General features: G+C 36.9%; 1 protein-coding gene across 1 annotated transcript; it reads left to right on the forward strand.

The window, feature by feature from the left end:
* Positions 1-9,803: 9,803 nt before the first annotated feature.
* LOC148850008 (homeobox protein knotted-1-like 2) lies at positions 9,804-22,189 on the forward strand. Its single transcript, XM_088946409.1, has 5 exons — positions 9,804-11,051; positions 11,172-11,294; positions 11,496-11,631; positions 18,661-18,911; positions 21,769-22,189. The coding sequence occupies exons 1-5, from the start codon at positions 10,650-10,652 to the stop codon at positions 21,970-21,972; spliced, it is 1,116 nt and encodes a 371-aa protein (XP_088802535.1). The 5' UTR covers positions 9,804-10,649; the 3' UTR covers positions 21,973-22,189.
* Positions 22,190-22,676: the final 487 nt, after the last annotated feature.

Raw genomic sequence — 22,676 nt, forward strand, 5'->3', positions numbered from 1 at the left:
AAATGGTTAGATAGTCCTGATAAAAAAGAAAAAAAAACGGGGGGGAAATTATAGGAAACTATCTTCAACTGGGCCTGAGTTTTCACTTGCAACAGGAGTTATCCTGTACTTTATTCCAGCACTCACGTCCAAGTCCATCAGTAATTAATGTTATGGTGATGGTAAATTTACCAAAACGCCCAATCATGGTTTGATTAGTAAGAGAATAAAATTGTAAAATAAATTTAATTTTTGCTCTCTTCATCAATAATAGAAAAAGATCTATTATTAGATTAGGTCAAGTGCTTTATTAAAAGCTCAAGTGCTTTATTAAAAGAAAAAAAGAAAAAAAATAAATTGTTATTAGATTAGGTCTGGGAATAAGTTTTTATTCTTTAACAGAAGGGATCTTGTCAGCAAAGATGGGTTTCGGCATTTTTTTGTTTTTCCTAGATCTTCCCTTCGCCGAAGAACACACAGCAGAAGCTATCTCTGAAAGGGCAAAACAGTCTCAAAAATGATACAAAAGGTGCCTCCGAAAATTTGAAATATTTAAATACACCCATGAACATAGCATCACAACAATCGAATCTGTTCGCTACTTAACTGATGAAATGCTAACAACAAAATATTCATAGTGGATAAAGAAAAAATGAAAAAACTTTTACATCAGACATGAGGTGAGGTAGAATTATCAAGATAAGAGATAAATGAGTATATCTCCAACCAGTAAAAAAGAGGGATAAATACAGAAGTGATTCATTATAATTTTAACCATCCGGAATCATAACAGTCGGAACGTTAATGAAATAGAACTAATTAGAACTTTAAAAGTCTAGAGCATAACCATCAAAACTAGGACCAACTAGAAGTTTAACCACCCGAAAAAAGTAACCATCGGAACTGTTATCACCGAAAGTGGAACTAACTAGAACTTTAATCACCTGGAACTGAGACTACCGAAACTGTTATAATCGAAAGTGGAATCAACTGGAACTTCAAAGTAGTGATTAAGGCCACCGAGTTAATCAAGAAGAAGAGAGAGGAGTGAGGGAAAGAGAGAAAGGAAGGGAAGAGATGGAAAGAAGAGAAGAACCCAATGAAAACCTCGAGATAGAGACTCTCTTAGAGAATAGAAAGAGGGAATATCTGGAAACCCAAAAACGGAGACTCTCTCGGAGAAGAGAGAGAGAGAGAGAAAACTTCGAGAAAAAACCCATAGACGAAGATGGCAGAAAAACTTACCATAAATTAATTGGCATCCTAAAATGGGGTAACTAATCAGGTGGATTTTTGTTAAAGTTCTAGGGGTTTTATTGGTTAAAGTCTTTTCCGGTATCATTCGCATCAAAGATTTTCCATATTACAAGGTCTAATAGCAAGTGTGTATAGGGGTGGCAAATGGGTGGGTTCGGTTGAGTTGGGTGTGGGTTGAGTTCCAACCCACCCATATTGACCCACTAACCCATCTACCTCCCATGTTAGTGGGTCAAAGACCCATCCTAACCCATCCATTTGACCCTCTAATTCAAAGTAGAACCTTAACTTTTTTATTTTTTTCTGCTTTAATTGCATAAAAATATAGAACTATATATCTCAATTAAAAATAAAAGTTCCAAATTTTTCAAATAAAAAAATAAAAAAATTATAAAATTACAAAAGAATGTATGTATATTTCATGTAAAAAATCCGAAATTGCAAAAAATAAATACAGAAAAGTTGTAAGAAAATTCAGAAAGTGCAAAATTTTGAAGAGAATTACTGAAAAATATATTTTAACTTAAAACATGAATAATGAAAAACAAGTTCAAATTTTTTTTTCAAATATAAAATACATAAAAACAAATAAATTGAAAAACAAATACTGAAAATTATATAAATTGAAAGCATAATAAAAAATTCAGAAAATAAAAAAAATTATTTTTAAATTATAGAAACTGCAGAAATTGAAAAAATAAAAAGTCAGAAAATAAAATTTTAGAAAACACAAAAAATTATAGAAAAACAAAGAAATTGCAAATAAATAACACAAAATATAAAAAAAAAATGTATAGACTATAGTAAATAGAAAATGCAAAAAAAAAATATAAAAAACAATGGAAATTAAGCAAAACTCTAAAAATGAAAAAAATACAAGAAATTTGAAAAAGACAAAAAAATAGATAAATATAAAGATATGGGATAAAAACAGAAATTGTAAAAGTACATAAAATGATAAAATTCAAAAATTATGTATCATAGCAAAAAAGTAAAAAATTGCAGACAAACTAATAAAATGATAACATTTTTCAAAAATAAATTCAAACAAAAATCGGACATTGCATCCACCCAATATTGAACCAAAATTTCAAAAAATATTTTAAAGCTAAAAATTTACAAAAATATTTTCGCAAATGTGTAGAAGACTTCAGGGATTTACACTCAAGATTCAAGTTGCAATAATTTACGAGAGATTGCAAATATTTTAAAATACAAAAAGTCGCTGAAATTTCTGATCATAGTCTTCATTCTTTCAAATCTTGGAACCGAAGGTTTGAGTTGGCAAGAGAGGGAGAGTGGTGGTGCGATGTCGAACTTTAAAGGTTGATTTGAGCGACAGAGAGAGGGTGGCGTGTCGTCCACCTTCCGTAGATCTGAAAATGAAGTGAGAGAGGGGGAGGTGTGGTGTGGTGGCGATATAAGCGAGAAAGGGGTGGTGTGGCAAACACCTTTGGTAGATTTAAGTGACGTGAGAGAGAGGTTCTAACTCGGTTAGGGTTGGATTCGAGCCGTGCCGAGCCGAGCCAAATACTATTAGGTTTGAGCTTGGTTTGAGACTATTCTACAAGGTTTGAGCTTGGTTCGAGCTAGAACCTTGAGCTCGAGCTCGATTTTGAGAATAAATATTTTATAAAACTAAAATATTTTTTATTTGATATTTAAAAAATTAAGAATTATAATATTTTTATTATATATATATAGAGCTCGAGCTCAGCTCGTTTAATAATTGAGCCAATGAATTGGGCTCGAACTCGAACAGCTCATGAAAAACTCGACCACCCCTAGGTGCTACCTTTTGTATATGTGCAACTTTTGAGAGAAGAAAAAGAAAGAGAGACACTGGAGTGGTCGGAAGAGACAAAGATGGCTGATCGGAGAGAGAGAGAGAGAGAGAGAGAGAGAGTTTTAGGAGAATAAAAACAACCTAAGAGGGGTCAAGGGTAACCTGACCCTTATGAGTCATTCGACCCATCTTAACCCATTGTTGAATTGAGTGGGTATGGGTGGATGGGTTGGTTGGGGTCAAAGTTGCCTGCCCGAAGTGTGTGTGTGGTAAAAGTTGACATATCTTATATATTGTTCTTTAATTTTGTGATGTAATCATATGATTGTTCGCATTTGCCTCTTTGGAGATAATTAACAAGATGCTCTTTGTCGTAGTTCTTTTTATCTGGCTACGTGGCTTGGGATAGACAGCGGGATAGCCGATCCCCTAAATTCTTAATCTCGTCCCAATTAGGGGTGATAATTTGTATTTTCGTATTGTTAAAGCTCAATTTGAAAGGAATACAAAATATAAATATATACAATACAAATATATACAAAATAATACAAAGTTGAAAGTTTTGCATTTGTACTCCTTTCAAAGGGAGCCTAAGGTAAGAAAATTGGATATATAGTACAACAGACGATGATACGTTTCATTAATTGTATCAAATTTTTAAACACAAATACGACCTATTTATTACATATTACAATATGACATGATCCATATAATACAAATTAATGTGATTAACCCGTTTAACTCTTTACTAAATGATACATATAATCCGAATTAATACGAAATCAACAAAATTAAGTAATAAATAGATATAAATAATAAAATAAGCAATAATTTACTATCTGACAAATTCATAAAATCTATTCAATGTCATATTTAACTATCATAATATTATTTCATTCAAATATATACTTGGAAACATGAATGCGATTTTCATTTGAATACGATTAAAGTAAGCCCGAATCTATAAACTTTTTTTTGACTTTTGGTACATTCAGGAATGACTAGGAGTCTCCACTACAACAAGTATGAGACTTTACGAACCAACTAGCTGCCACGTTGCAAAGGCGGTAATAGCCATGAAGTCAAAAACAATATCTCAATGGGTCCCATTGCTTAATATATATAAGTATATAACAATGTAAATGACAAGAGAAAACAAGTAATTGGGATGTAGGTTGGTTTAAAAAAACCCTAAAGTATGACGATAAGAGAATGATCTGGATTAGATTAATTGGGTAGTAGCATACAGATGAGGTAAATGGACCTAACCAAGCCACACTGATCATTCTTTTGTTTGTACCTTGTCCGAAATTAATTGAGATTAATAAGGTAAATGAATGCTGCTTAATTTTACAACCCCAGATTAGAGCTAACACTTGGATCCAATTAGGCTACTTTTTTTTTTTTTTTTCCATTTTATATACTGCAACAAATTTGATATAGAATGTAGGCATATTCCATTTCCATATCCATCAACACCATGAACAAGACCAAGACCAAGTGCAGACCTTTGAGCACATTGATTATTTATAGGATTGTTGAAGTACCTAATGATGGCAGTCTGCAGCGGACAGGAATCTTCTAGGATTCTGATCCCAATCAGACCGTCTACAGTGCTTCACACACTAGATTGCTTTTGAACCTAAAAATTGCCACATGGGTCATCTCATAACCATTCGATGCATGTGTATGTTTTTAGATGCTGGGTATATGCATATATATACAAACAAAAACAATGACACAATGTCACAACATTAGAATTCAACAATTTTCTTGCGACGGGACTGGTCCTTAAAAAAGAAAAGTGTGTTGGGGTACGGTTTTGAATCTCATATTTTTTTTTCAGCACTTGCCACAAACATAAACACATAAAGGACTGTGATGATCCATTCACATCTATTACTGGTACTCACTGGCTGCAGTGATTCTGCAATCATGTTTGTTTTGTTTTAGGGAGTGATTCACTGATTCTTCTTTCCCTCTTTCTTACTCCTCCGCTGTTGAGGTTCTCATGCTCTTTCGCATTAAATTATTTGTTTGAGAATTAAGCATTAATATCACTTAAGATTTTAGGTTTATGTATGACCAAATAGTCTATTCTTTTATCTTTTTCACCCTCTTTTTAATTAATTAAATTTCAGGTTCCTTGACAATTTTTTTTTCTAAACAGCTTAATTAATATGACTTGAGATTCCAATAGAAAGGTCATTGTTATTATCTATATCCTTGGTGTAAGTCAAATTGTACTCTATCGGTGCCCTAAAGTGAAAAGTGCCAAAATTTGGAATCTACCAGTTTTAACCCTGGAAGGACAGCCTCCTGTGTCCATGTAATTAGGGCACCACCTCTGCTACACTTCCACTTCTGTTCATTTTCTTGGCAAATACACCATATCCATCAATCACACCCTTTAAGGGAAGGAAACTCTTGAATATATATGGCCAATAGGCCAATTAATTTCTCATGGTCCTTATTTTGAGGTTAGCAGCCCTGTTTGGGATTTGTCATTTCCGTGCTGCTTGTTGATGTGATGAGGATTGCCTCTTCACGCATTGTAGCTTTGTATTCACGGTTTTCTTTTTCAATGACCAGAAAAGGGAAAATTATTCTCTCTCTCTCTCTCTCTCTCTGTCTTTAATTAAATTCCAATTTCTACCCACTGCTATAGCATTAGTCATAAGGTTTATTTGAAATATTCGATAAATGAAAGCTTTTCTTTTCTAATTAAGTTTGATAATTGGTTTGGATTAGCTACAATTTCATCTCTTCGCATTAGCTAGTGAAATAAGATAGCTATTTATTTAGGCACCGTTTGGTGTGTTTTCTTGTGCAGTCTGTTCCATTTATGGTAGATCTAGCTACCAATAGCTGATGCACCTAAAAGATGCAAGAAATCCAAATCAGATGATTTTTTTGGAAAGTTTTAAATAAAGCTTTTGCATTTTTTTTCACGAAAAGAAATGCCTTAACTAAATGAATTTCCGACTGTTCACATCTTAATGCAAAGGTTCGAATGTATTTTTTGACTGTCAAAACTACTATAAGATAAAAATTGCCAAATGCCCCACAGAACCGCAGATGACGTTTTTGTGAGCCTGTACCGACAACCTAGACTCTACACTAAATACATATGGGGATTGGGGAGGGGAAGTGATTTCCATATGCTACACATTTTAGTTTCCTCGTATTAATCTACTGGATCAAAGAATATCTCGTCGGTGTCACTTGAGTCTGAAGTCAAAAGGGTCTCACATGTTTCACTTGCTGTGTATATGCAAAATAAGTAAATAATCCTATGTGAGGTTTTGTTTGGATAAGCTTTTGCTTTTGATTTTGATGCTTTGGGCTGTGAAAAACAAGATTGATCAAAAAAAGTGTTTGGGTGTTCGGAGAAAGTTGACTTTAAAAACATTATAGTGTAAAGCAAAAACACTTTTGAGCCCCAAAGCAAAAGTTGGGTCTTCAAAAGAACAAATCCTAAAACATATCCAAACACAATCTAATTAATCCACTAAAAAGACAAAACAATAAGTAAAGCAATTCAGCCACCAGACGGCCCCTTAAAGATCTTAAAGGGAATTGATGCCATAGATGTCGAGGGGATTAAGAGAAGATGGAAACAAATAGCATTACACTTGTGATTGGATTAATTACTTAATTAGTGGTATGAAAAGATTTGGAAATCAACAGAAAGGTGGTGGAGGTCTCTCTCTATATATATATAAGTAATTAGGTATAAAAGGAGGGATGATTCAGGTACAAGCACTCGCATAGATAAACTGAAAATTAAGAAATAGAAATGTAGATTGTAGTTCTGCATCATAAAATAAACGGGAAACCGACATTGCATATGATATCCTAACACTTTATTTAGCATTTCGCATGGAAAGAGGAGAAAGTCTAATAATACACGCTCCACATTGCCACTTCATCTTACGTTTTAAAAAGAGGAAAGATTTTTTTTTTTTTCTTTTTGGCGTAGAAAAAAGAGAAAAGAAAATTTATTGCGAGACCCACCACCCAAAGCAAAGTTTTGGCCTTACAGCATATAAAAGCAACGGAAGAAAAGGGTAAAAATAAACTAATGAATCGACGAATGGAGGACAACAATGCCTGGTTTTCTGAATGGCTACTTGGATTCCAGATGATGTTACAGACTTCTAATACTGTAAATTAATTCCTAGAGGCTAGAGGGGTGTGTGTGTGTGTGTTAGGTGTTATGGGAGATCATGGACCATAGGATAGTTCGACGCTTCGGTTGCGAGATCCGATTGATGAATGAGATAAGTAATGTGAGACTTTCTGAGAGTCAAGTTTGACTTGCTGTGGGACGTTGTGGGGGAACGGATTTACTCTCCAGATATATACTCGGGTTTTCATCTATTGTCTATTGATTTGCGCCATTGTTATCACAATAACAAAGTTGTGATAGTAATTAAGAGTGTTGATGAAATTGATCTCAAAATATTGTCGTACGTACAGGCTCTGGTTTTCCTTGTTCAAGGCTTAAACACAGTTAATGGCCCTAGCCCCTACCCCCCCTAGATACAGTGGAACGAGAGAACATAGGATACATTGCTGTAGAAGTGTAGCTAGGCAACCCCATATAGGTTTTGTTGACTGACCCATATGGGATATGGCTGGGACTGTGATAGGCTTTGTTGAGTTGATCTGTACAACAAGGCCACAAGTCGAGTGCAGCACTTTCTTTTCTTCTCTTACTATTAAGCTACCTACTGTCGATCGGGGATCGATCCCCGCCCTTTGGTAAAAGTATATATGTGCAGAGAACACACAGTAATTCATTTCTTATCTGATGAGTGTCCGACCCAGGCCCAGACGAAGACCCACGTCAGGAGAGGACTGAGGAGAAGGAATGGAGTTGGAGCGCATAGGGAAGAGACGAACGACCCAGCGGTGTGACATTCGCCACTGGACGAGGGGGGATTCAGGGATTCAGTATCGTCTCGTGGTTCACCTGTCTTGTGGAAACGAAACGTCCAATCCATCTTTAAAAGGGAAGGACGGTCGTGGGTTCCACTAAAGAGGGGAGCGCGGGAGTCCCGGGAGTATTAAGAGTGATGGTCGATGGGTCCCCTTCCTCCCTCTGTGCAAGAGAGAAGAGACCACTGATGAGAGACCTTGAGAAAGAGTGTGGAGTGGAGGCAGCTGCACAGTCTCAGTCACACACACTCTGCCTCTCTTTCATTGTCAATTTGGGGGATGGTGGTCTCATCTGGTCGACGCCGCCAGCTCCTCCTCGTCCAGATCCCAGAGAGGACCAGCCCACACCCACACACCTCTGCTCTCTCTCTCTCTCTCTCTCCATCTCTCTCCACGTGATGATACACCTGCAACTGGCTCGAAAATACCTACAAAACAGAACCCTTTCTACTGTTTACCGTTTGAAAAGATATTCGTACACCTCTGCCCATGTCTCTCCCTCACTCTTTCATTATGAATCGGAGTCGGAGGTAGCCTGGCCCTTTAGTTTGTCACGTTGATTCATTTGACGGTTTTATTTATTTATTTTTATTTTAAGGAGATTAGTGGGACGCGCAGTGAAGTCAAGTTCCTACAGTAGTCTGTCTGATGGGTATATGCAGTAACCAACTATGCATGCATGCCAGATTATATGCAGTAATCATGGTTATTGGAATATGTACTCCCGCCCTGCCTCTCCTCAAAATCTTTTAAAGATGCATTCAATGTCACCCAGAAAACAGTTAAAAAGAGAAAGTAAAACTCTAACTAGTATGAGTACAACAAAACTCTTTATCGATCAAACTTTAATCGAGTAATAACCTACCTCCAAAATGTTGTTTAAGCAACGTACTCGTCGGTTGCAGGGGAAAGACGATGGCATTCCTGATGCTTCCTCAGTCCTCTCATTGTTTGACTGATTACTTTACTAATTTATGGCTTTCCACGATGGAAAGTTAACGAGGAAACCGGAATTACTCGAAAGTACTGTTGAAATATTAAAGCTGTTTCCCGGCAGCAAATTCATTTTCAACTACGGTGGATTTACACAACAGTGATCAACCACTGCCAAAGGCGTTGGTCTACGTCATCGGCGGTGGCTGTGGTTTTCCAAACTACCAGCTGTTAAATATGGTAGGTGGTGAGTAATTGGATTGGGGGAGCTGTTGATCATTCGTGTCCATCTCTCTCTCTATACTCTATATCTATGTAATACTGTTTCTTTACGTGTATTTAACTATTTATTTATCTCACTCTCACACATGATACAAGTGGAGACTATATATATCCCAGTTTTTTTCCTCAAGTCTTCTACCTTTGTTTGGTAACTTGGATTCTGAAACGCATCATTGGAAAGTTAAATCGATCGTAGTGGGACCTCACCCAAAAAGGAAGTTTTAATATAAGAGAAATAATGGGGCTCTCGGAACAAATTGATTTCTGGAAGTGATTGGAGCACATTCATTTTTTTTTTCTCAGAATTAAGAACAAACACAATCCCCATATATCCATATCTTGACTTCTGACGTCATTCTGAAATCTGAACGATGGTGTTTGATTTTTCTATTTCATGCATCCTTGTAAAATATATTTATATACTGGATTGGTTGTTTAAACGTCTAATGGAATGTAGCAACAGATCAGAAGGCTGCTCCTGGATTGGGTCCCGTTTGTTTTGCATGAATAGTAGTAGTACGTCGTATAATTTATAAATCCCGGCCGTTTAATTTGCAATCAACACCATGAGAGGAATAGTACTTACAGAAATAAATAAATACTGGGGGTGGGGAAGCTTTTTGGACTTTGGCGAATCGCTGGAGCCCTTTTTTATCACCTACAGAAGCATACTATATACATAATGCCTAAAAGAGCATTTCATAACAATAATTAGTACGATGGAGTGAGAAATTTGGGAAAAGAAAGTGAAAATTAAAGGCGTGAGGCGAGAGGCGTCGTTGAAAGAGATGGAGGAAAGAAATATATATTTATATAATCTATTTCTACATATATAAAAATCTCCCATCGCCTCATCAACCATACCCTTTATTATTGGTCCTGTGGTTGTTTGCATTTCTATTCAAAAAAAAAAAGAAATTAAAACAGAAGGGAAAAAGAACTTCCTCCTAAGTTCTAAGAACGTCTTGTCACCCAACCAGAGAGCAGAGACGGTGCCGTTGCCCGTCGCCGGCCGGCCTAAGGAGGCGCATCTTCACTTATTATGAGGTCCATCATGTGACGTACCACATGGTATGCGTTACCACCGCTACTATGCTGAGCCTCCGGTGCAACGCCACCCATGACCATGAGAGCCAGCTTAAGATGAGAGAGGATATTTCACCTCCACTGTTAATTCCTCTCAGAAGGGAAGAAATTCAAGGTTCTGGATCCGTAATGCTGAGGAAAACCCTTCGATTCGAGCTGAAAATGGGTACCCACATGCCATTGCCATTGTTTCGAGGCTTTGGACTGTGTTTTTTAGTAGTAGAACACTAGTAGTCCCCAAGATCTTTTCTTAGTTTCTTAGTTTCTTTGTTTCTTCCTCTCTCTCTCTCTCTCTCTCTCTCTCTCTCTCTTTATCACTTTCTGTTTAGGGATTGGGACCTTTGGGTTTTTAGTTTTCTTCGACTGAGTTTCTTCTTAGAAAATGGAGTACAATCAACTGAGCGAGAACAACAGTACAAGAGGGAGTTTCATGTATACTACACCTGTTCTTGCACCCAATTTTTCCATATATGGAAGAACCAGTAGTAGCTCTAATGTGACCCATCAGCAGACCCAACTTCCAGTCAACACCTTTCATGTTCAATCAGGAGAGTGTTATCCTTCCGAAGCCCCTCCGGGTCCGATCGTCAAAACCGAGGCGAGCTCCTCCCAACACATTCAAGAATTTCAGTACCCATTAGTCAGAGGTGGGCATCAAACTATGCAGCATCATCAGCAAGGAGGAGTGAATGGAAGCTCAAACGAGGTGGACACCATTAAGGCCAAGATCGCTGCCCATCCCCAGTACTCTAACCTTTTGGAAGCTTACATGGAATGCCAAAAGGTACCCCCGGCCCTAATGAATTATATAAGATGAAAGTTATTATAAGGAAAATATTAAAAGAAAATTTCATTGGAAATATGTGGGCTTTGTCCCTCTTATATGTTTATATGTGTAAAACAGATTGGAGCTCCACCTGAAGTAGTCGCTCGACTCACGGCGGTTCGCCGAGACTTTGAGACGCAGCAGCGATCAACAGTCACTTGCAGGGGTGCTTCTACAGATCCTGAACTGGATCAATTCATGGTACTTGTCTCTTTTTCTCTTTCGTCTTCGTTTCTCTTTACATAACCTCAAATGGATTGATTGAATTTGAAGCAGCAGCTGCTGCTTCTTTTTTCTTCTCTCGCTCGCTCGTTCCCGCTCTCGCCTTTTCTATTGAAGTTACTTTGCTTACTTTGGGGATAATTTGCTTAATTAAAATTTGTGATTAATGTGAAACCATAGGAAGCATACTACGACATGCTAGTGAAATATCGAGAGGAGCTAACCAGGCCTTTGCAAGAGGCTATGGAGTTCATGCGGAGGATTGAAGCTCAGCTTAATACGCTAAGTCATGGACCCGTACGGATCTTCTCTGCAGGTACTCTTCGAGTCTTTTATCTTCTTCCCCTGGAGACCTAATATACGTCAAACCAGTATAGATCGAAAAGAAGCCGAATTAGAGGGAGAGATCAGCTCAGGTAGCCACAACGTGGAGAAGAAACGGAAAGAGAGAGCAGCTGGTTCGTGATGGAAAATGGGGTCTTGTCATAGAGTAGGTTTTGCCTATCCCAAGCAAAGTCATGTACAGTTGCACTCGAACCGTACGGATACAAGTCTGAGAGCCGCAGAGCAGTCACTGGGAGTCAGTATTTCTCTCATTACTACCCTCGTGTCCAGCGAAGAAATTGAAATTTGACCCGGTTAACGTGTGATAACAGAAAAAAGAAGCCCAACAGCCAGTTGCAACTGATCAAAGAGCATACGAATACTGAGTCTGAGTGAGGTGTGAGAGAGAGAGAGAGAGAGGACGAGCTAGATCGCCTGTCGCGAGGGGTAGAGTAGAGTAAAAACGATTTCGTTCTTTCTTCTGCTTTCAAGTTTCAAAAATCCTTACACAAGAGAAATCATGGACAAACTGCTCTAAGTCTAACAATATCGGAAAAAAAAAAAAAGATGAAAACAGTACACGTTCGCCTCTCGTGGATTGGTTGGTGCGGAGTTTGACACACCTCCCTTATTCGAGTTATATGCACAGACAAACGCATATACATAATGTAACCATTTCTACTCCTATGGTTAGGGGTAGTTTATGCCTTGAGAAAGCTGGCATCTTGATTCGTGATTGTCGTCATTTTCGGGCTTATTCTTTTTCTCGTTTTTTTATTTAAATTAAGCTTGTTTTTAGATTATTATAAACGAAGAACATCGGGTGCTGTTCTTATCAGTGCTTGCCTCATGCAGCTGCTGGTACGATTATGTCAAGATTCCTTCCAAAGTAATTCCCTCTGGTTCTCTCTTCTTTATTTTCTAATAATTAATCATGCTACCATATTCCTCATGTCTTCTTGATCCCTTAACCAAATAGATTTAGGGAATGTCGGAATTGTTCATTGTCTTTTTATTATTACTAGAAAAGTAGGTTAGATTGATTATGGTGAAAGTAATATATCTGCCTATTGTCTGCAATCGGGAGCCTGTACTTCAAAAAATATTCACTAGAAAGAAAGATGTTTTGAGCTGTATTTAGCTCCCTACCTTGGATTTACTACTTTTGATGCAGTTAGCCATACAGCCCAACAGAAGTAGATAGTTAGTAGACTCTGTCTAGACTAAAGATAAAGGCTTAGTTTTTTTTTTTTTTTTTTTTTCTTTAGTTTATGATAATGAGATAGTTCGATTATTCTTACCAAATAAAACGTGTAACTCAGATATTCTAGCTGGGAGACATTGACCTTCATTTCTCATGATTTTTCTTTTTTAATCATCAAGATGACAATCAGATGTATATGGCTGTAGATGATCATATCGAAATGGATATAACTAGATCCAATTTGATCTTTCAATATTTGGAGTTGAATTGAATCTTATACATCACATTCATATTGGACTTGGAATATTGTATTCAGAAATTGAATACCTTTACTAAATTAAACTGAAAATGATCAGAATGGTAGTAGCTGTTAACTTTAAATGCTATATCAATTTGACTTCAGGTTGTAGAAAAAGTGTATTTGGTTAAGCAGATTTAACTTCAAATGGAAACATCACATTTGGAACTTCCCGAAAATAGCCCGAAACGGGCTTCCCTTGTCTTTTCGGGGCTGCAGTTTTTTTGGTGGATAGATATTTTTCCGGCCAAACAGGAAAAGACAAAAACGTGGGCTTTCGGACTTGTAAAAAGTCAACAGCCCACCTAATTTTATGTAGATAAAAGCATATATATGCCCAAGACTCAAAGGTGGTCTAAGAAACACTTTCAGCTGACTTGATGTTCGTGTTTTTATCATTATCGAGTAATTGTTGGTGTCTTAGGTTCATCATTTCTCTTGATTCATAATTTTGAAGGATCAACACCAATGTTTTGAAATGTGGTGGCATGATGTGAGGCACTAGAGTCTACTGATATAATGAGGTGTAAGTGGTGAGATGTGAGGCTTAAGCCTCATGAAATCTCATTATTTCAAAATAAACATGAAGTAAAAAAAAAAAAAAAGAACTGTTTGAAATGATTCTACATTTGTAAGAGGTGAATATGGATGAATTAGCCATCAAATAAATAAAGACAAAGTAGTATAGCCTTCTCACAAATTCTTCAAGATTTTTAGGAAGCTCTTGATACAAATTAGAGTTAAAACAAACCTGGAAATATTATAAATGATATCTAACTAATTTTATGATGAGTGTCATAGAATCTGTCCTATCCAAAGATACCACTTGTGAATCATACACGTTTTGAGAGAGTTAATAGTTTACTGTCCAATGTTGGTCAATTATAGATTTGGGTTTTAGAAGTCTTTTCTGAATTTGGATTTCTCTCATATCTTAAGTTATTGTTTTATTTGTTACAAATGGTTGTTATTTAAACATTCTTTGGTGATTATTAATGTGTAAGCAACCATTTTATCAATGATTATTGCAGTGGTAAAATATCAGGCCCAAAAGCATGAGTGCATGATTTTAAGTCTGAGAGCAGTCACCTTATGCAAAAATGCTGAAGGTTAATAAGTCCATATCCAGTCTACCCTTACCAAGCTAGGATGAAATAAATTGGGTAATGGTCCTTTGGAGTTACTAAGTGGAGCTATATTCTTTCTATTCATATGGTTTGAAACCATAAATGCGGTTAAAGACATTATTAATGATATGTATGGCAATTATAGGAATTTATGTTTGAAATAGATTTATATATGTAAAATACTGAATTTATGAATTATAACTTTATATAATTACATATATAATCCATGTATATATGTATGCCTATTTTTATATATTATGTATGTCATAAAATTTAGTTGGGCTTGGATCTTAATCAGATCGACTGTGGTCAAATTCAAATGCAGTCCAATTATGTAAACGGATCATTCAAATCTAATACCGGACCAGATGTTGGACTTTCAGACTCTGTTGACAGCCCTACTCACTTCATATTTAGTTTCAGGCTGAGTGTTGTTCCTGTCATATTCTATCATCTTCTTCATCCTTTGTTTGTGTTTTAACTTCCTTTTCATCCCCCCACCTCCATTTGGCCTTGAGAAAGCTTATGATTTTCTCTTAGGTATTACTGTCTTTAAATTCATGCTTCCTTCTTCATTGAAGGTGAGACCACCTAAAGGGGAAAATACACAAGAATAAAAGAATAACTTACAGCATAAGATTTTGCAACTTGAGCAATTTGAGAGCACCTAAAATGCAGAAGAATGAGGTTTTGAGGTTATGGTTCATAATGGTAAGAGCACCTAAAATCATTATCAAAGAGAATTTTTTATTGGCCAACCATGTCCAAATGATTTTCCCCCAATTAACAGCCTTTTGCAGAGGTTAGATGTTGAATAAATATATTTGAGAGTTCACAGTCAGATTCAAGAAATGGATACCACACCCACCAGAGGCTGTTGTGAACTTTTATTGAGTTAAATAATAACTATTTCTTCATTGCCGAAAAAGGAATGGATAATTTATGGGGCCAAGGAATGGGGTGCATTTGACTGTAATTCTTGATCAAATGAAGATAAGTACCTAGTAAAGCAATGCATATCTATCAGTTGATGTAGGTGGATCTCAGCCAGAAAAAATATCACCAAATAGGAAACCAAGAAGAGGACATTGTTGATGATAATCATAGGGATTACCATGAAAAAAAATGTAGAAATGAAGACTTACCAACCATAGAGGTTATCTCTTATCCTATTGAAACGAGTAACTCATTCCAAAGTACTTGACAATTTTTATTGTTATTGTTATCAGCATCATCATCACCATAAATACATATATTTGTATGTAATGCCTATGTATGCATATATACACATATTTGTATTGCAATGGTTTTTAGTGTAATCTCTCCCTCTCTCTCTCATACTTACATATTATTTTTATGTGGTTTGATTTGAGTACATCCCATTTTTTACCCCTGATTATAAAGATAAGAATCAGTATATTTGTTTTTTGTCTTCTAAACCATGTACATTTGACTAATTATTAAAGCTGTGCACCGTTAATGAAAAAATGGAGTATGCCCCTGCCACTCTCCTCTTTCTATTTTTGTTCTTTGTATTTTTAACATGTCATTTGATGTCATGGGTCAAATGGAAGAAGAGGTGTGGATCCTTTTTTTTAGCTAATTTAATTTAGATGTGTGAACCATAGGTGGATATTTCAATTCAGGCAAAATACATGAACTGTTATTTGAAGGATACCCTGATTCATGTGAATTGGAAAGTTGGAATTCACACTTGAAATTCCAATTCCTACTGCCTCCCCTTGCAAGGTCATAGATAGTTATTGAATTTCTTGGTGGTCAAGTTACTTTATCAAGTAGGGGATGGCTTTCTATTTGTATGTTAGCCTTACAAATTACATAAGGCATGTATGATGATGATGATGATCTGCTTTTCTCTTAATATCTATAGCAGCTATTATTGTTTATATTCTTGGTTGATGGATGGTGCTGAACAGTTTGGTTTATCAAAATAGAAATGTAGAAATAGTTTCCTGTATTCTTTTTATGCCATTGACTGGTGTGAAATTAGCCTATCTTTCAAAGGAGGTGACTTTTGTTGTCCATTTTCTGTACTAATTATTATTTGTTTTCTCTAGTATGCATTCATTTGTTCTGTTTTCAACATCTTCATATTTGAATTTATCTAGTTCTGGAAACCATGGTTGGGTGTTCATTATTCTAAATTCTTTCTTTCTGTAATCAGATATGTTAGTATCCATTTCTATAGTAGCCTTAAGGGCACGTCCACAATCACCCCAAAAAAAGTTACTGTACTTGTGCAAATCCAAGTGCACAAAGCACTCTTTTACCCAAAGTTGTGGTTGTTCTATCATGGAACAAGAAAAATCTGTGTCGAGTTTTCCTTTCATTGATATTTCTTGGAGTCCACTAATTAATCATAGTTTTAAAAACAAGCCTTCTTAGCTTCCTACTTCGTGGAAGCCTCCCAAATTTGAAAGCATTGTCAGCATTAGCTGGAAGGGTATTGAAATCTCCCTTGTCACTGTTGATTCTTCCTTTAGCTCGTGCCTCTTCTGCTTCCGCTTCGAACCTTTTAAACGCCTCCCTAGCGAACTTTTCTCTGCCCCAAAAGACCAGACCCACTGAGTTCGCCACTTGGACGTCTCTCTCTACACAAGAGTCCACTGACCCAAGGCCTTCCACTTCTGGACTCCTAGATGGCTCCACCCCTTGTCCTACAAGATTAGACTCTACCTGAACACCCGCGGTCGGAGTACCTTCCTCTAAAATAGGCTCAGACCTAGGGGTGTGGAATGGGGGTCTTTCTCCATCGTCTTCGACGGCTTAGACAGTCAGCTCAGACCTGCTAACACAGTCAGCATCAGCTCAGGAACTCTCTGAATCAAACCCTCTCAGTGTCTGAACCACATAATTCAAACGCCTCTCAACTGTTCTCTTACACATCAGCTTCAAACCTGCTTTTTACAAGCCAATTTCCACACATGAGCCAGTAACAGAGATGTATTTACAGTTGTAAGTGCAGAAAATGTTAGTGGGCATAACAATGACTCTATTAGCTTCATCAGATCTTTTGTTTTTGCCCCAACTTCATTCCAGGTGGAGATGGAGAGGGGGCACCTAAAAATTGCAGGAATGTTCCATTGCACTATAATTGACTACTAATCCTGGAAATTAAAATACTGTATTCAGACACTGAAGTCACTTCTGATGGGGTAACAAATTAGATAATGTTGAAACAGTTTATAAAGGTGATGAATTTATTGGTTCTGAAGAGGTAACATATCTTGGTTGCAATGGATCTATGGTTCTTTTTACTACCATGAAACAATGAGTTGCTCTAGATACATATTTTGACCACACTGTTTCAAATGCCAAAAATTTAGACCAAATTATAAGTTCTATATTTACAAGCATTATATGCAAGTTCATGGGCAGTCAAGTTAGAGGTTCTACTTACATACTTTATACATATATTATCAAAATAGTTTAATAGATTCACAACAGTTTCTATGAGATGCGTCACTTGCCAATCCTCCCTCCTCCACATTGTTGATACTATTCACAACACCTAAGGCATCAGAAAGGAGAGTCACAGTAGAGTTATTCCATGAGCGAGCTTTAGTGAGACCGTGGATCACCACCCACCATTCAGCTTGGGAGCTGGAAGAGGCCCTGATGCTTCTGCTTTCTGTCCACAAAACTGTTTGATCACATGTTAATATTATAAAACCTGTACCCGTGGTACCCATTGCTGGATCATATGAGCCATCTAAATAAACGTATATGTTTGGTGTTTGTAGAGGCCTCATTGTTCTTTCTTCTCTTTGATGGGGACTGTTCATAGGGTAGATAAAGGTGTTTGCTCTTTCAAGTAGGCGTGCAGGGTCTCAAACAAGTTGATTGTGGATTTTTGCGTTTATCATGTCCCAGATGAGTCTGAGCAAGTTGGCTATGTAGAAGCGTTGTATATCTGGATCCACACTATTGATTTTAGTTTTGCTCCCATTTTGTGACGAATTGGCTCAACTGCATGTTTTGAATTTCATCTGGGTTAAGTCCTATTTGAGATTCTATATACAAACTGCTCTTACATTTTTTGGCCCCATATTACTCAAGATTATCTTGGTTTCTTAGGCTGTATTTTGGGGGCCTTTTTGTTTCTTGGTTATCTGACTGTTTGACTGTCTATACCATCATATTCATCATGCCAGAGTGGTTGGTTTTGCCCCTTCATGCTTCTATGGTACATGATTTCCTCATAAATTTTATGCAATTTATATAACAGACCTGTTACCAATTCTTTTTTATTTTAAGTTTGTGATTAGTTGGACATTATGTTTTTTAAAGTTATCAACACAATTTAAAGATGATTATCCACTAGGTAATTTCCATCTTATTACTTATGTTATTAAACTTTTACCCATACAGACAAGTATGAGGAAGTTGGTTCATCTGAAGAGGATCAAGAAAATAGTGGTGGAGAAATGGAACTCCCTGATATTGATCCACGTGCTGAGGACAGGGAACTTAAGAATCACCTGCTGAAGAAGTATAGTGGCTACCTAAGTAGTCTCAAGCAAGAGCTTTCCAAGAAAAAGAAGAAAGGGAAACTGCCAAAAGAAGCTAGACAGAAATTACTCAATTGGTGGGAGCTGCACTACAAATGGCCGTACCCATCGGTATGTAACTGAGTTGTTCTTTCTTTCCAATTACTAATATCCTTTGACAATTTCTTGCTGTTAGAATGGTCAAGTCACTATCTGATTAAATTTTCTGGAAAGCAAATTACATTTTAAATTGTCCAAATAATTTGGGAGATAGTTCTTGTAATAGGGTCTTTAGGGGAAGAAATCTAATTGGCCCAGAATCCATCCAAATGGTAGCTTATTTTGGGGTTTAAACAGAACATTCCAAGACATGGTGGGGCATAGGACTGAGCCATAGTGCTGGAATGAAAGCATGGATGACCTAGAGATTTCTTTAATTAATAGACCATCTCAAATTTGGGTTGATAAAAAATAGTCATTAGTTGTAAAGAAGATAAATGGAGAAGAAGAAGAAGAGAATATTAAATAATTTATCAGAGTAAACAGCTGAATAACTACAATAATGATATAGCATCAGAGGAAATTGCTTATGTCCAGGGAAGATCCCTAAGCTCCATGCTAAATTCACTATTCTCAAATCATTGCATTAGGTTTTTTGAGGTTTCCTAGTTCATAAACATCTGAGAATAACCACAGTAATAATATAGCAAAAATACTCCTGTGCAAACAATATATGGGCAAGCCCCTGGCTCTGCATAGCTTCTCCTTGTTTTTCTTGTTACTCACCCTTCCACTGGGATTGAAATTGCCTGAACTAGTTCTAAACATTTTTATGCTGGAAGTGACTCATGTGTTCTGTCGAGTTTATGCATGGAGAGGTATTTGAAATAATATTGATATTTTATAGATATACACTTGTTCCATACAAAATAGATCGGGACTGTATATACCACAAATTGGGCTTAAAGTGGTTAACAGAGAGTTGATTGCATTTGGAAGTGACAGCTGATAAGTTTCTTTACCTTCACTGCAAAAGCAAGTTACAGTAATATGCTAACCCACTTAAGTGATTTTTTTTTTTTTATGTAGCTTTAACCCATCAATTGGAAAAATCTGAATTATAAAAGCGGGAGGGAGTTGAGAGAGACATTGGGAAATGGAGAAACCTGACCATGGTGGGAACCGTGGGATTTGACCACTTCAACTATGAAGTCTGGAGAAACAAAACATAGAAACTAGTAATCCACATACAAGCATTCATGTATGATATCTATAAATTGGTGTGAGCAGGGACATTTTCCACAAACAAAAAGTTGTCTCATTTTGCCCCTCTGAAGCAAATTTACTGCTATTATGGAAGGGTTCTTTAGAGGGACTTGAACTTTTCTTGCTTGTTGTTCCCGATGACTAAAGGTTCTGCTGTATCCTAGGAATGGATTTGCATACAATCTAAAAGCAAATTCAGTTCATTGAGTGGTGGGTGCAAATATTTGTTCAATGACAATGTCTTAGATGCCCGTCAGAGCTTTGAGCTAAAAATGAACTGGTTACCTCAAAGCATTTTTTTTGTACCATCTTGTCCATTTTGGTAATTATAAAATCTTACACACACACACACACACACACATATATATATATATATATATATATATATATATATATATTTTGCAACTTTGAATATAGACTTAGATTTAAATTTTAAATTTTATAATAGTTAATTTTATTAACTTATTGCAGGCAAGCCTTTGGGCAGATGAAAATGCTCTCACTACCCTATAAAAATCCAGCCAAGGCCTTCTCTGGCCCAAGATCCCTATCACTTGGTAGATATTAAAAGATTGCAACAGGCCATAGGTTTCTAAAACTTATTAGTTCACCATGACATAGAAAGTTCTTTATCAATCTGAGTTTTGAAGGGTCTGATATTACAATAGGCGAGTAGGCTTCTTCAAATAACTTCCCCCCCCCCTTTTTTTTTTTCCTTTTTCCTTGGAGATGATGGTCGTTGTGGTGTTTAATCCTTCCCAAAATTTTTGGGAAGCTGTTTTGTAAAATGGCCTTTACCCAATGCCAGATCCATTCCCAGCAATCCGGGTTACTGGGAAGCTATTTTGCACAGAAAGGCTGAACTCATATCTGCATTTTCACACTCGCCGGCCTGAGATGTTACCATGGCACAAAGCAATAGCCCTAAGAGGAGGCTGTTTTGCAACATGGAACCTAAGGAGGTTAAAAGACAGTGGTGCCAACTGCCAAGCACGAGGGTTGGTCAAATCTGTATTTGCATATGGATATGGTACTTTGCAGTTTGCACTGTTTATATTGTTCAAACACTGCATGTCATGCGGATGGCCCAGTTGTCAAGATGGTCACTTAGGCACCTCTCCAATCCAAATAGGTAGCGCAGGACAAATCCACAGAACAATCAGACTCGCCGTGGTATAGCTGGTGGGCCCCTGTATTCAAAGTCCAGGCTTAACCTATGCTGTTGTTTAACATTCCCTTCGAGAGATTATTCTTTTCCCCTTTTGCCTATGATCTGATCCTATAGTCTGGATTGGCTGGCCACAAGATTGTTTTAGATTGTGGAAACAAGTATGAGTAGTCTAGCAAGATTACCCTGCCTATGATCTGATCCCATATAAATGCACTTACTTGAGTAACCCTTTCTTGAGAAACATTTACAAGGGTTAGTGCATTTAATCATGTTCTTTTATTTTCAGGTAAATAATATAATGACCATTTTAGTCATAAAAATGTCATTATCAAAAGGAACATTTTTGTCTCATCCAAGTTTTGGTGATTTTGTCAAGAGGAAAAGTTTCCTAATCCCCACATAAATCTAAAAAAATAACATAGTTTATTTGGTGAATCCCATTGACCAACTTTCTCCCTCAAAATCCCCAAAATAAGCATCCCCTATGAAAAGTTTTTTCCTATTAGTTTGTTGTATTTTCCTAATTGAGGACTTGACTTGGCACTTGTACAGGAGACAGAGAAGGTGGCTTTGGCAGAGTCAACTGGTTTAGACCAGAAACAAATTAACAACTGGTTCATAAACCAGCGGAAACGACACTGGAAACCTTCTGAAGATATGCAATTTGTTGTTATGGATGGGCTACATCCTCAGAATGCCGCTCTTTACATGGAAGGTCACTATATGAGTGATGGCTCTTATCGTCTTGGCCCGTGATCAAGGATCACAAAGTGAAGGAGTTACTCAACTCCTGTGCGATTCACACGAGAGTACGGTGTGGGTTGTTTATTACCGTCTGGCCATGATTTGATTATATTGCAGCATTTTGGTCATGGTCAGGTTCATGCTCTTGCATGCCAAGTATTTGTTTATTGTTGCCACAATTGTTATCATTGCCTTGTTAATATTATGTATATGGTATGAGTTGACGTGATATGGGTAGGATGGGTTTTCAATGGTTCCATTAATTACGTTGAATTCAAGCTTTCTGCCTGTTCAGTAACCCTTTGTCATCGATCGATATCTGAAGCTCCACCGTTCTCGCGGGATGCTTTTAGTCTGTATTATGTTTAATATTTATAAGCTCTTCTTATTAAGACATCCAGAAAGGTCGACCCATGTAGATACCATTAGCTCTTGGTTGATGAAGGCGTAATTTTCAGTCTTGTGTTCTCATTTCTCAAGGTTAATGCATCGGCGGCGACGCCCATTGTTTTCAATTTGATCGTTCCACTGCAATTGGTGACAATTGATCGGTCGTTGCTTCGAAATTTATTACATCTGCCTTTTAGTGCCTTGTGCATACACAAGACCAGCGGAAAAGTGAAGCTTTTTCTTAACGGATGGCTTATTGGCTATTGCATCTCCACCACCGGTGACTGAGGTTTTCCTTACTTAAAAGAGAGAGGGCTTGCATTTTA

Source organism: Nelumbo lutea, chromosome 5 (genome assembly GCF_056320005.1).
Source record: "Nelumbo lutea isolate HS-2025 chromosome 5, American lotus-T2T, whole genome shotgun sequence".
In the NCBI taxonomy this organism is placed as follows: Eukaryota; Viridiplantae; Streptophyta; class Magnoliopsida; order Proteales; family Nelumbonaceae; genus Nelumbo; species Nelumbo lutea.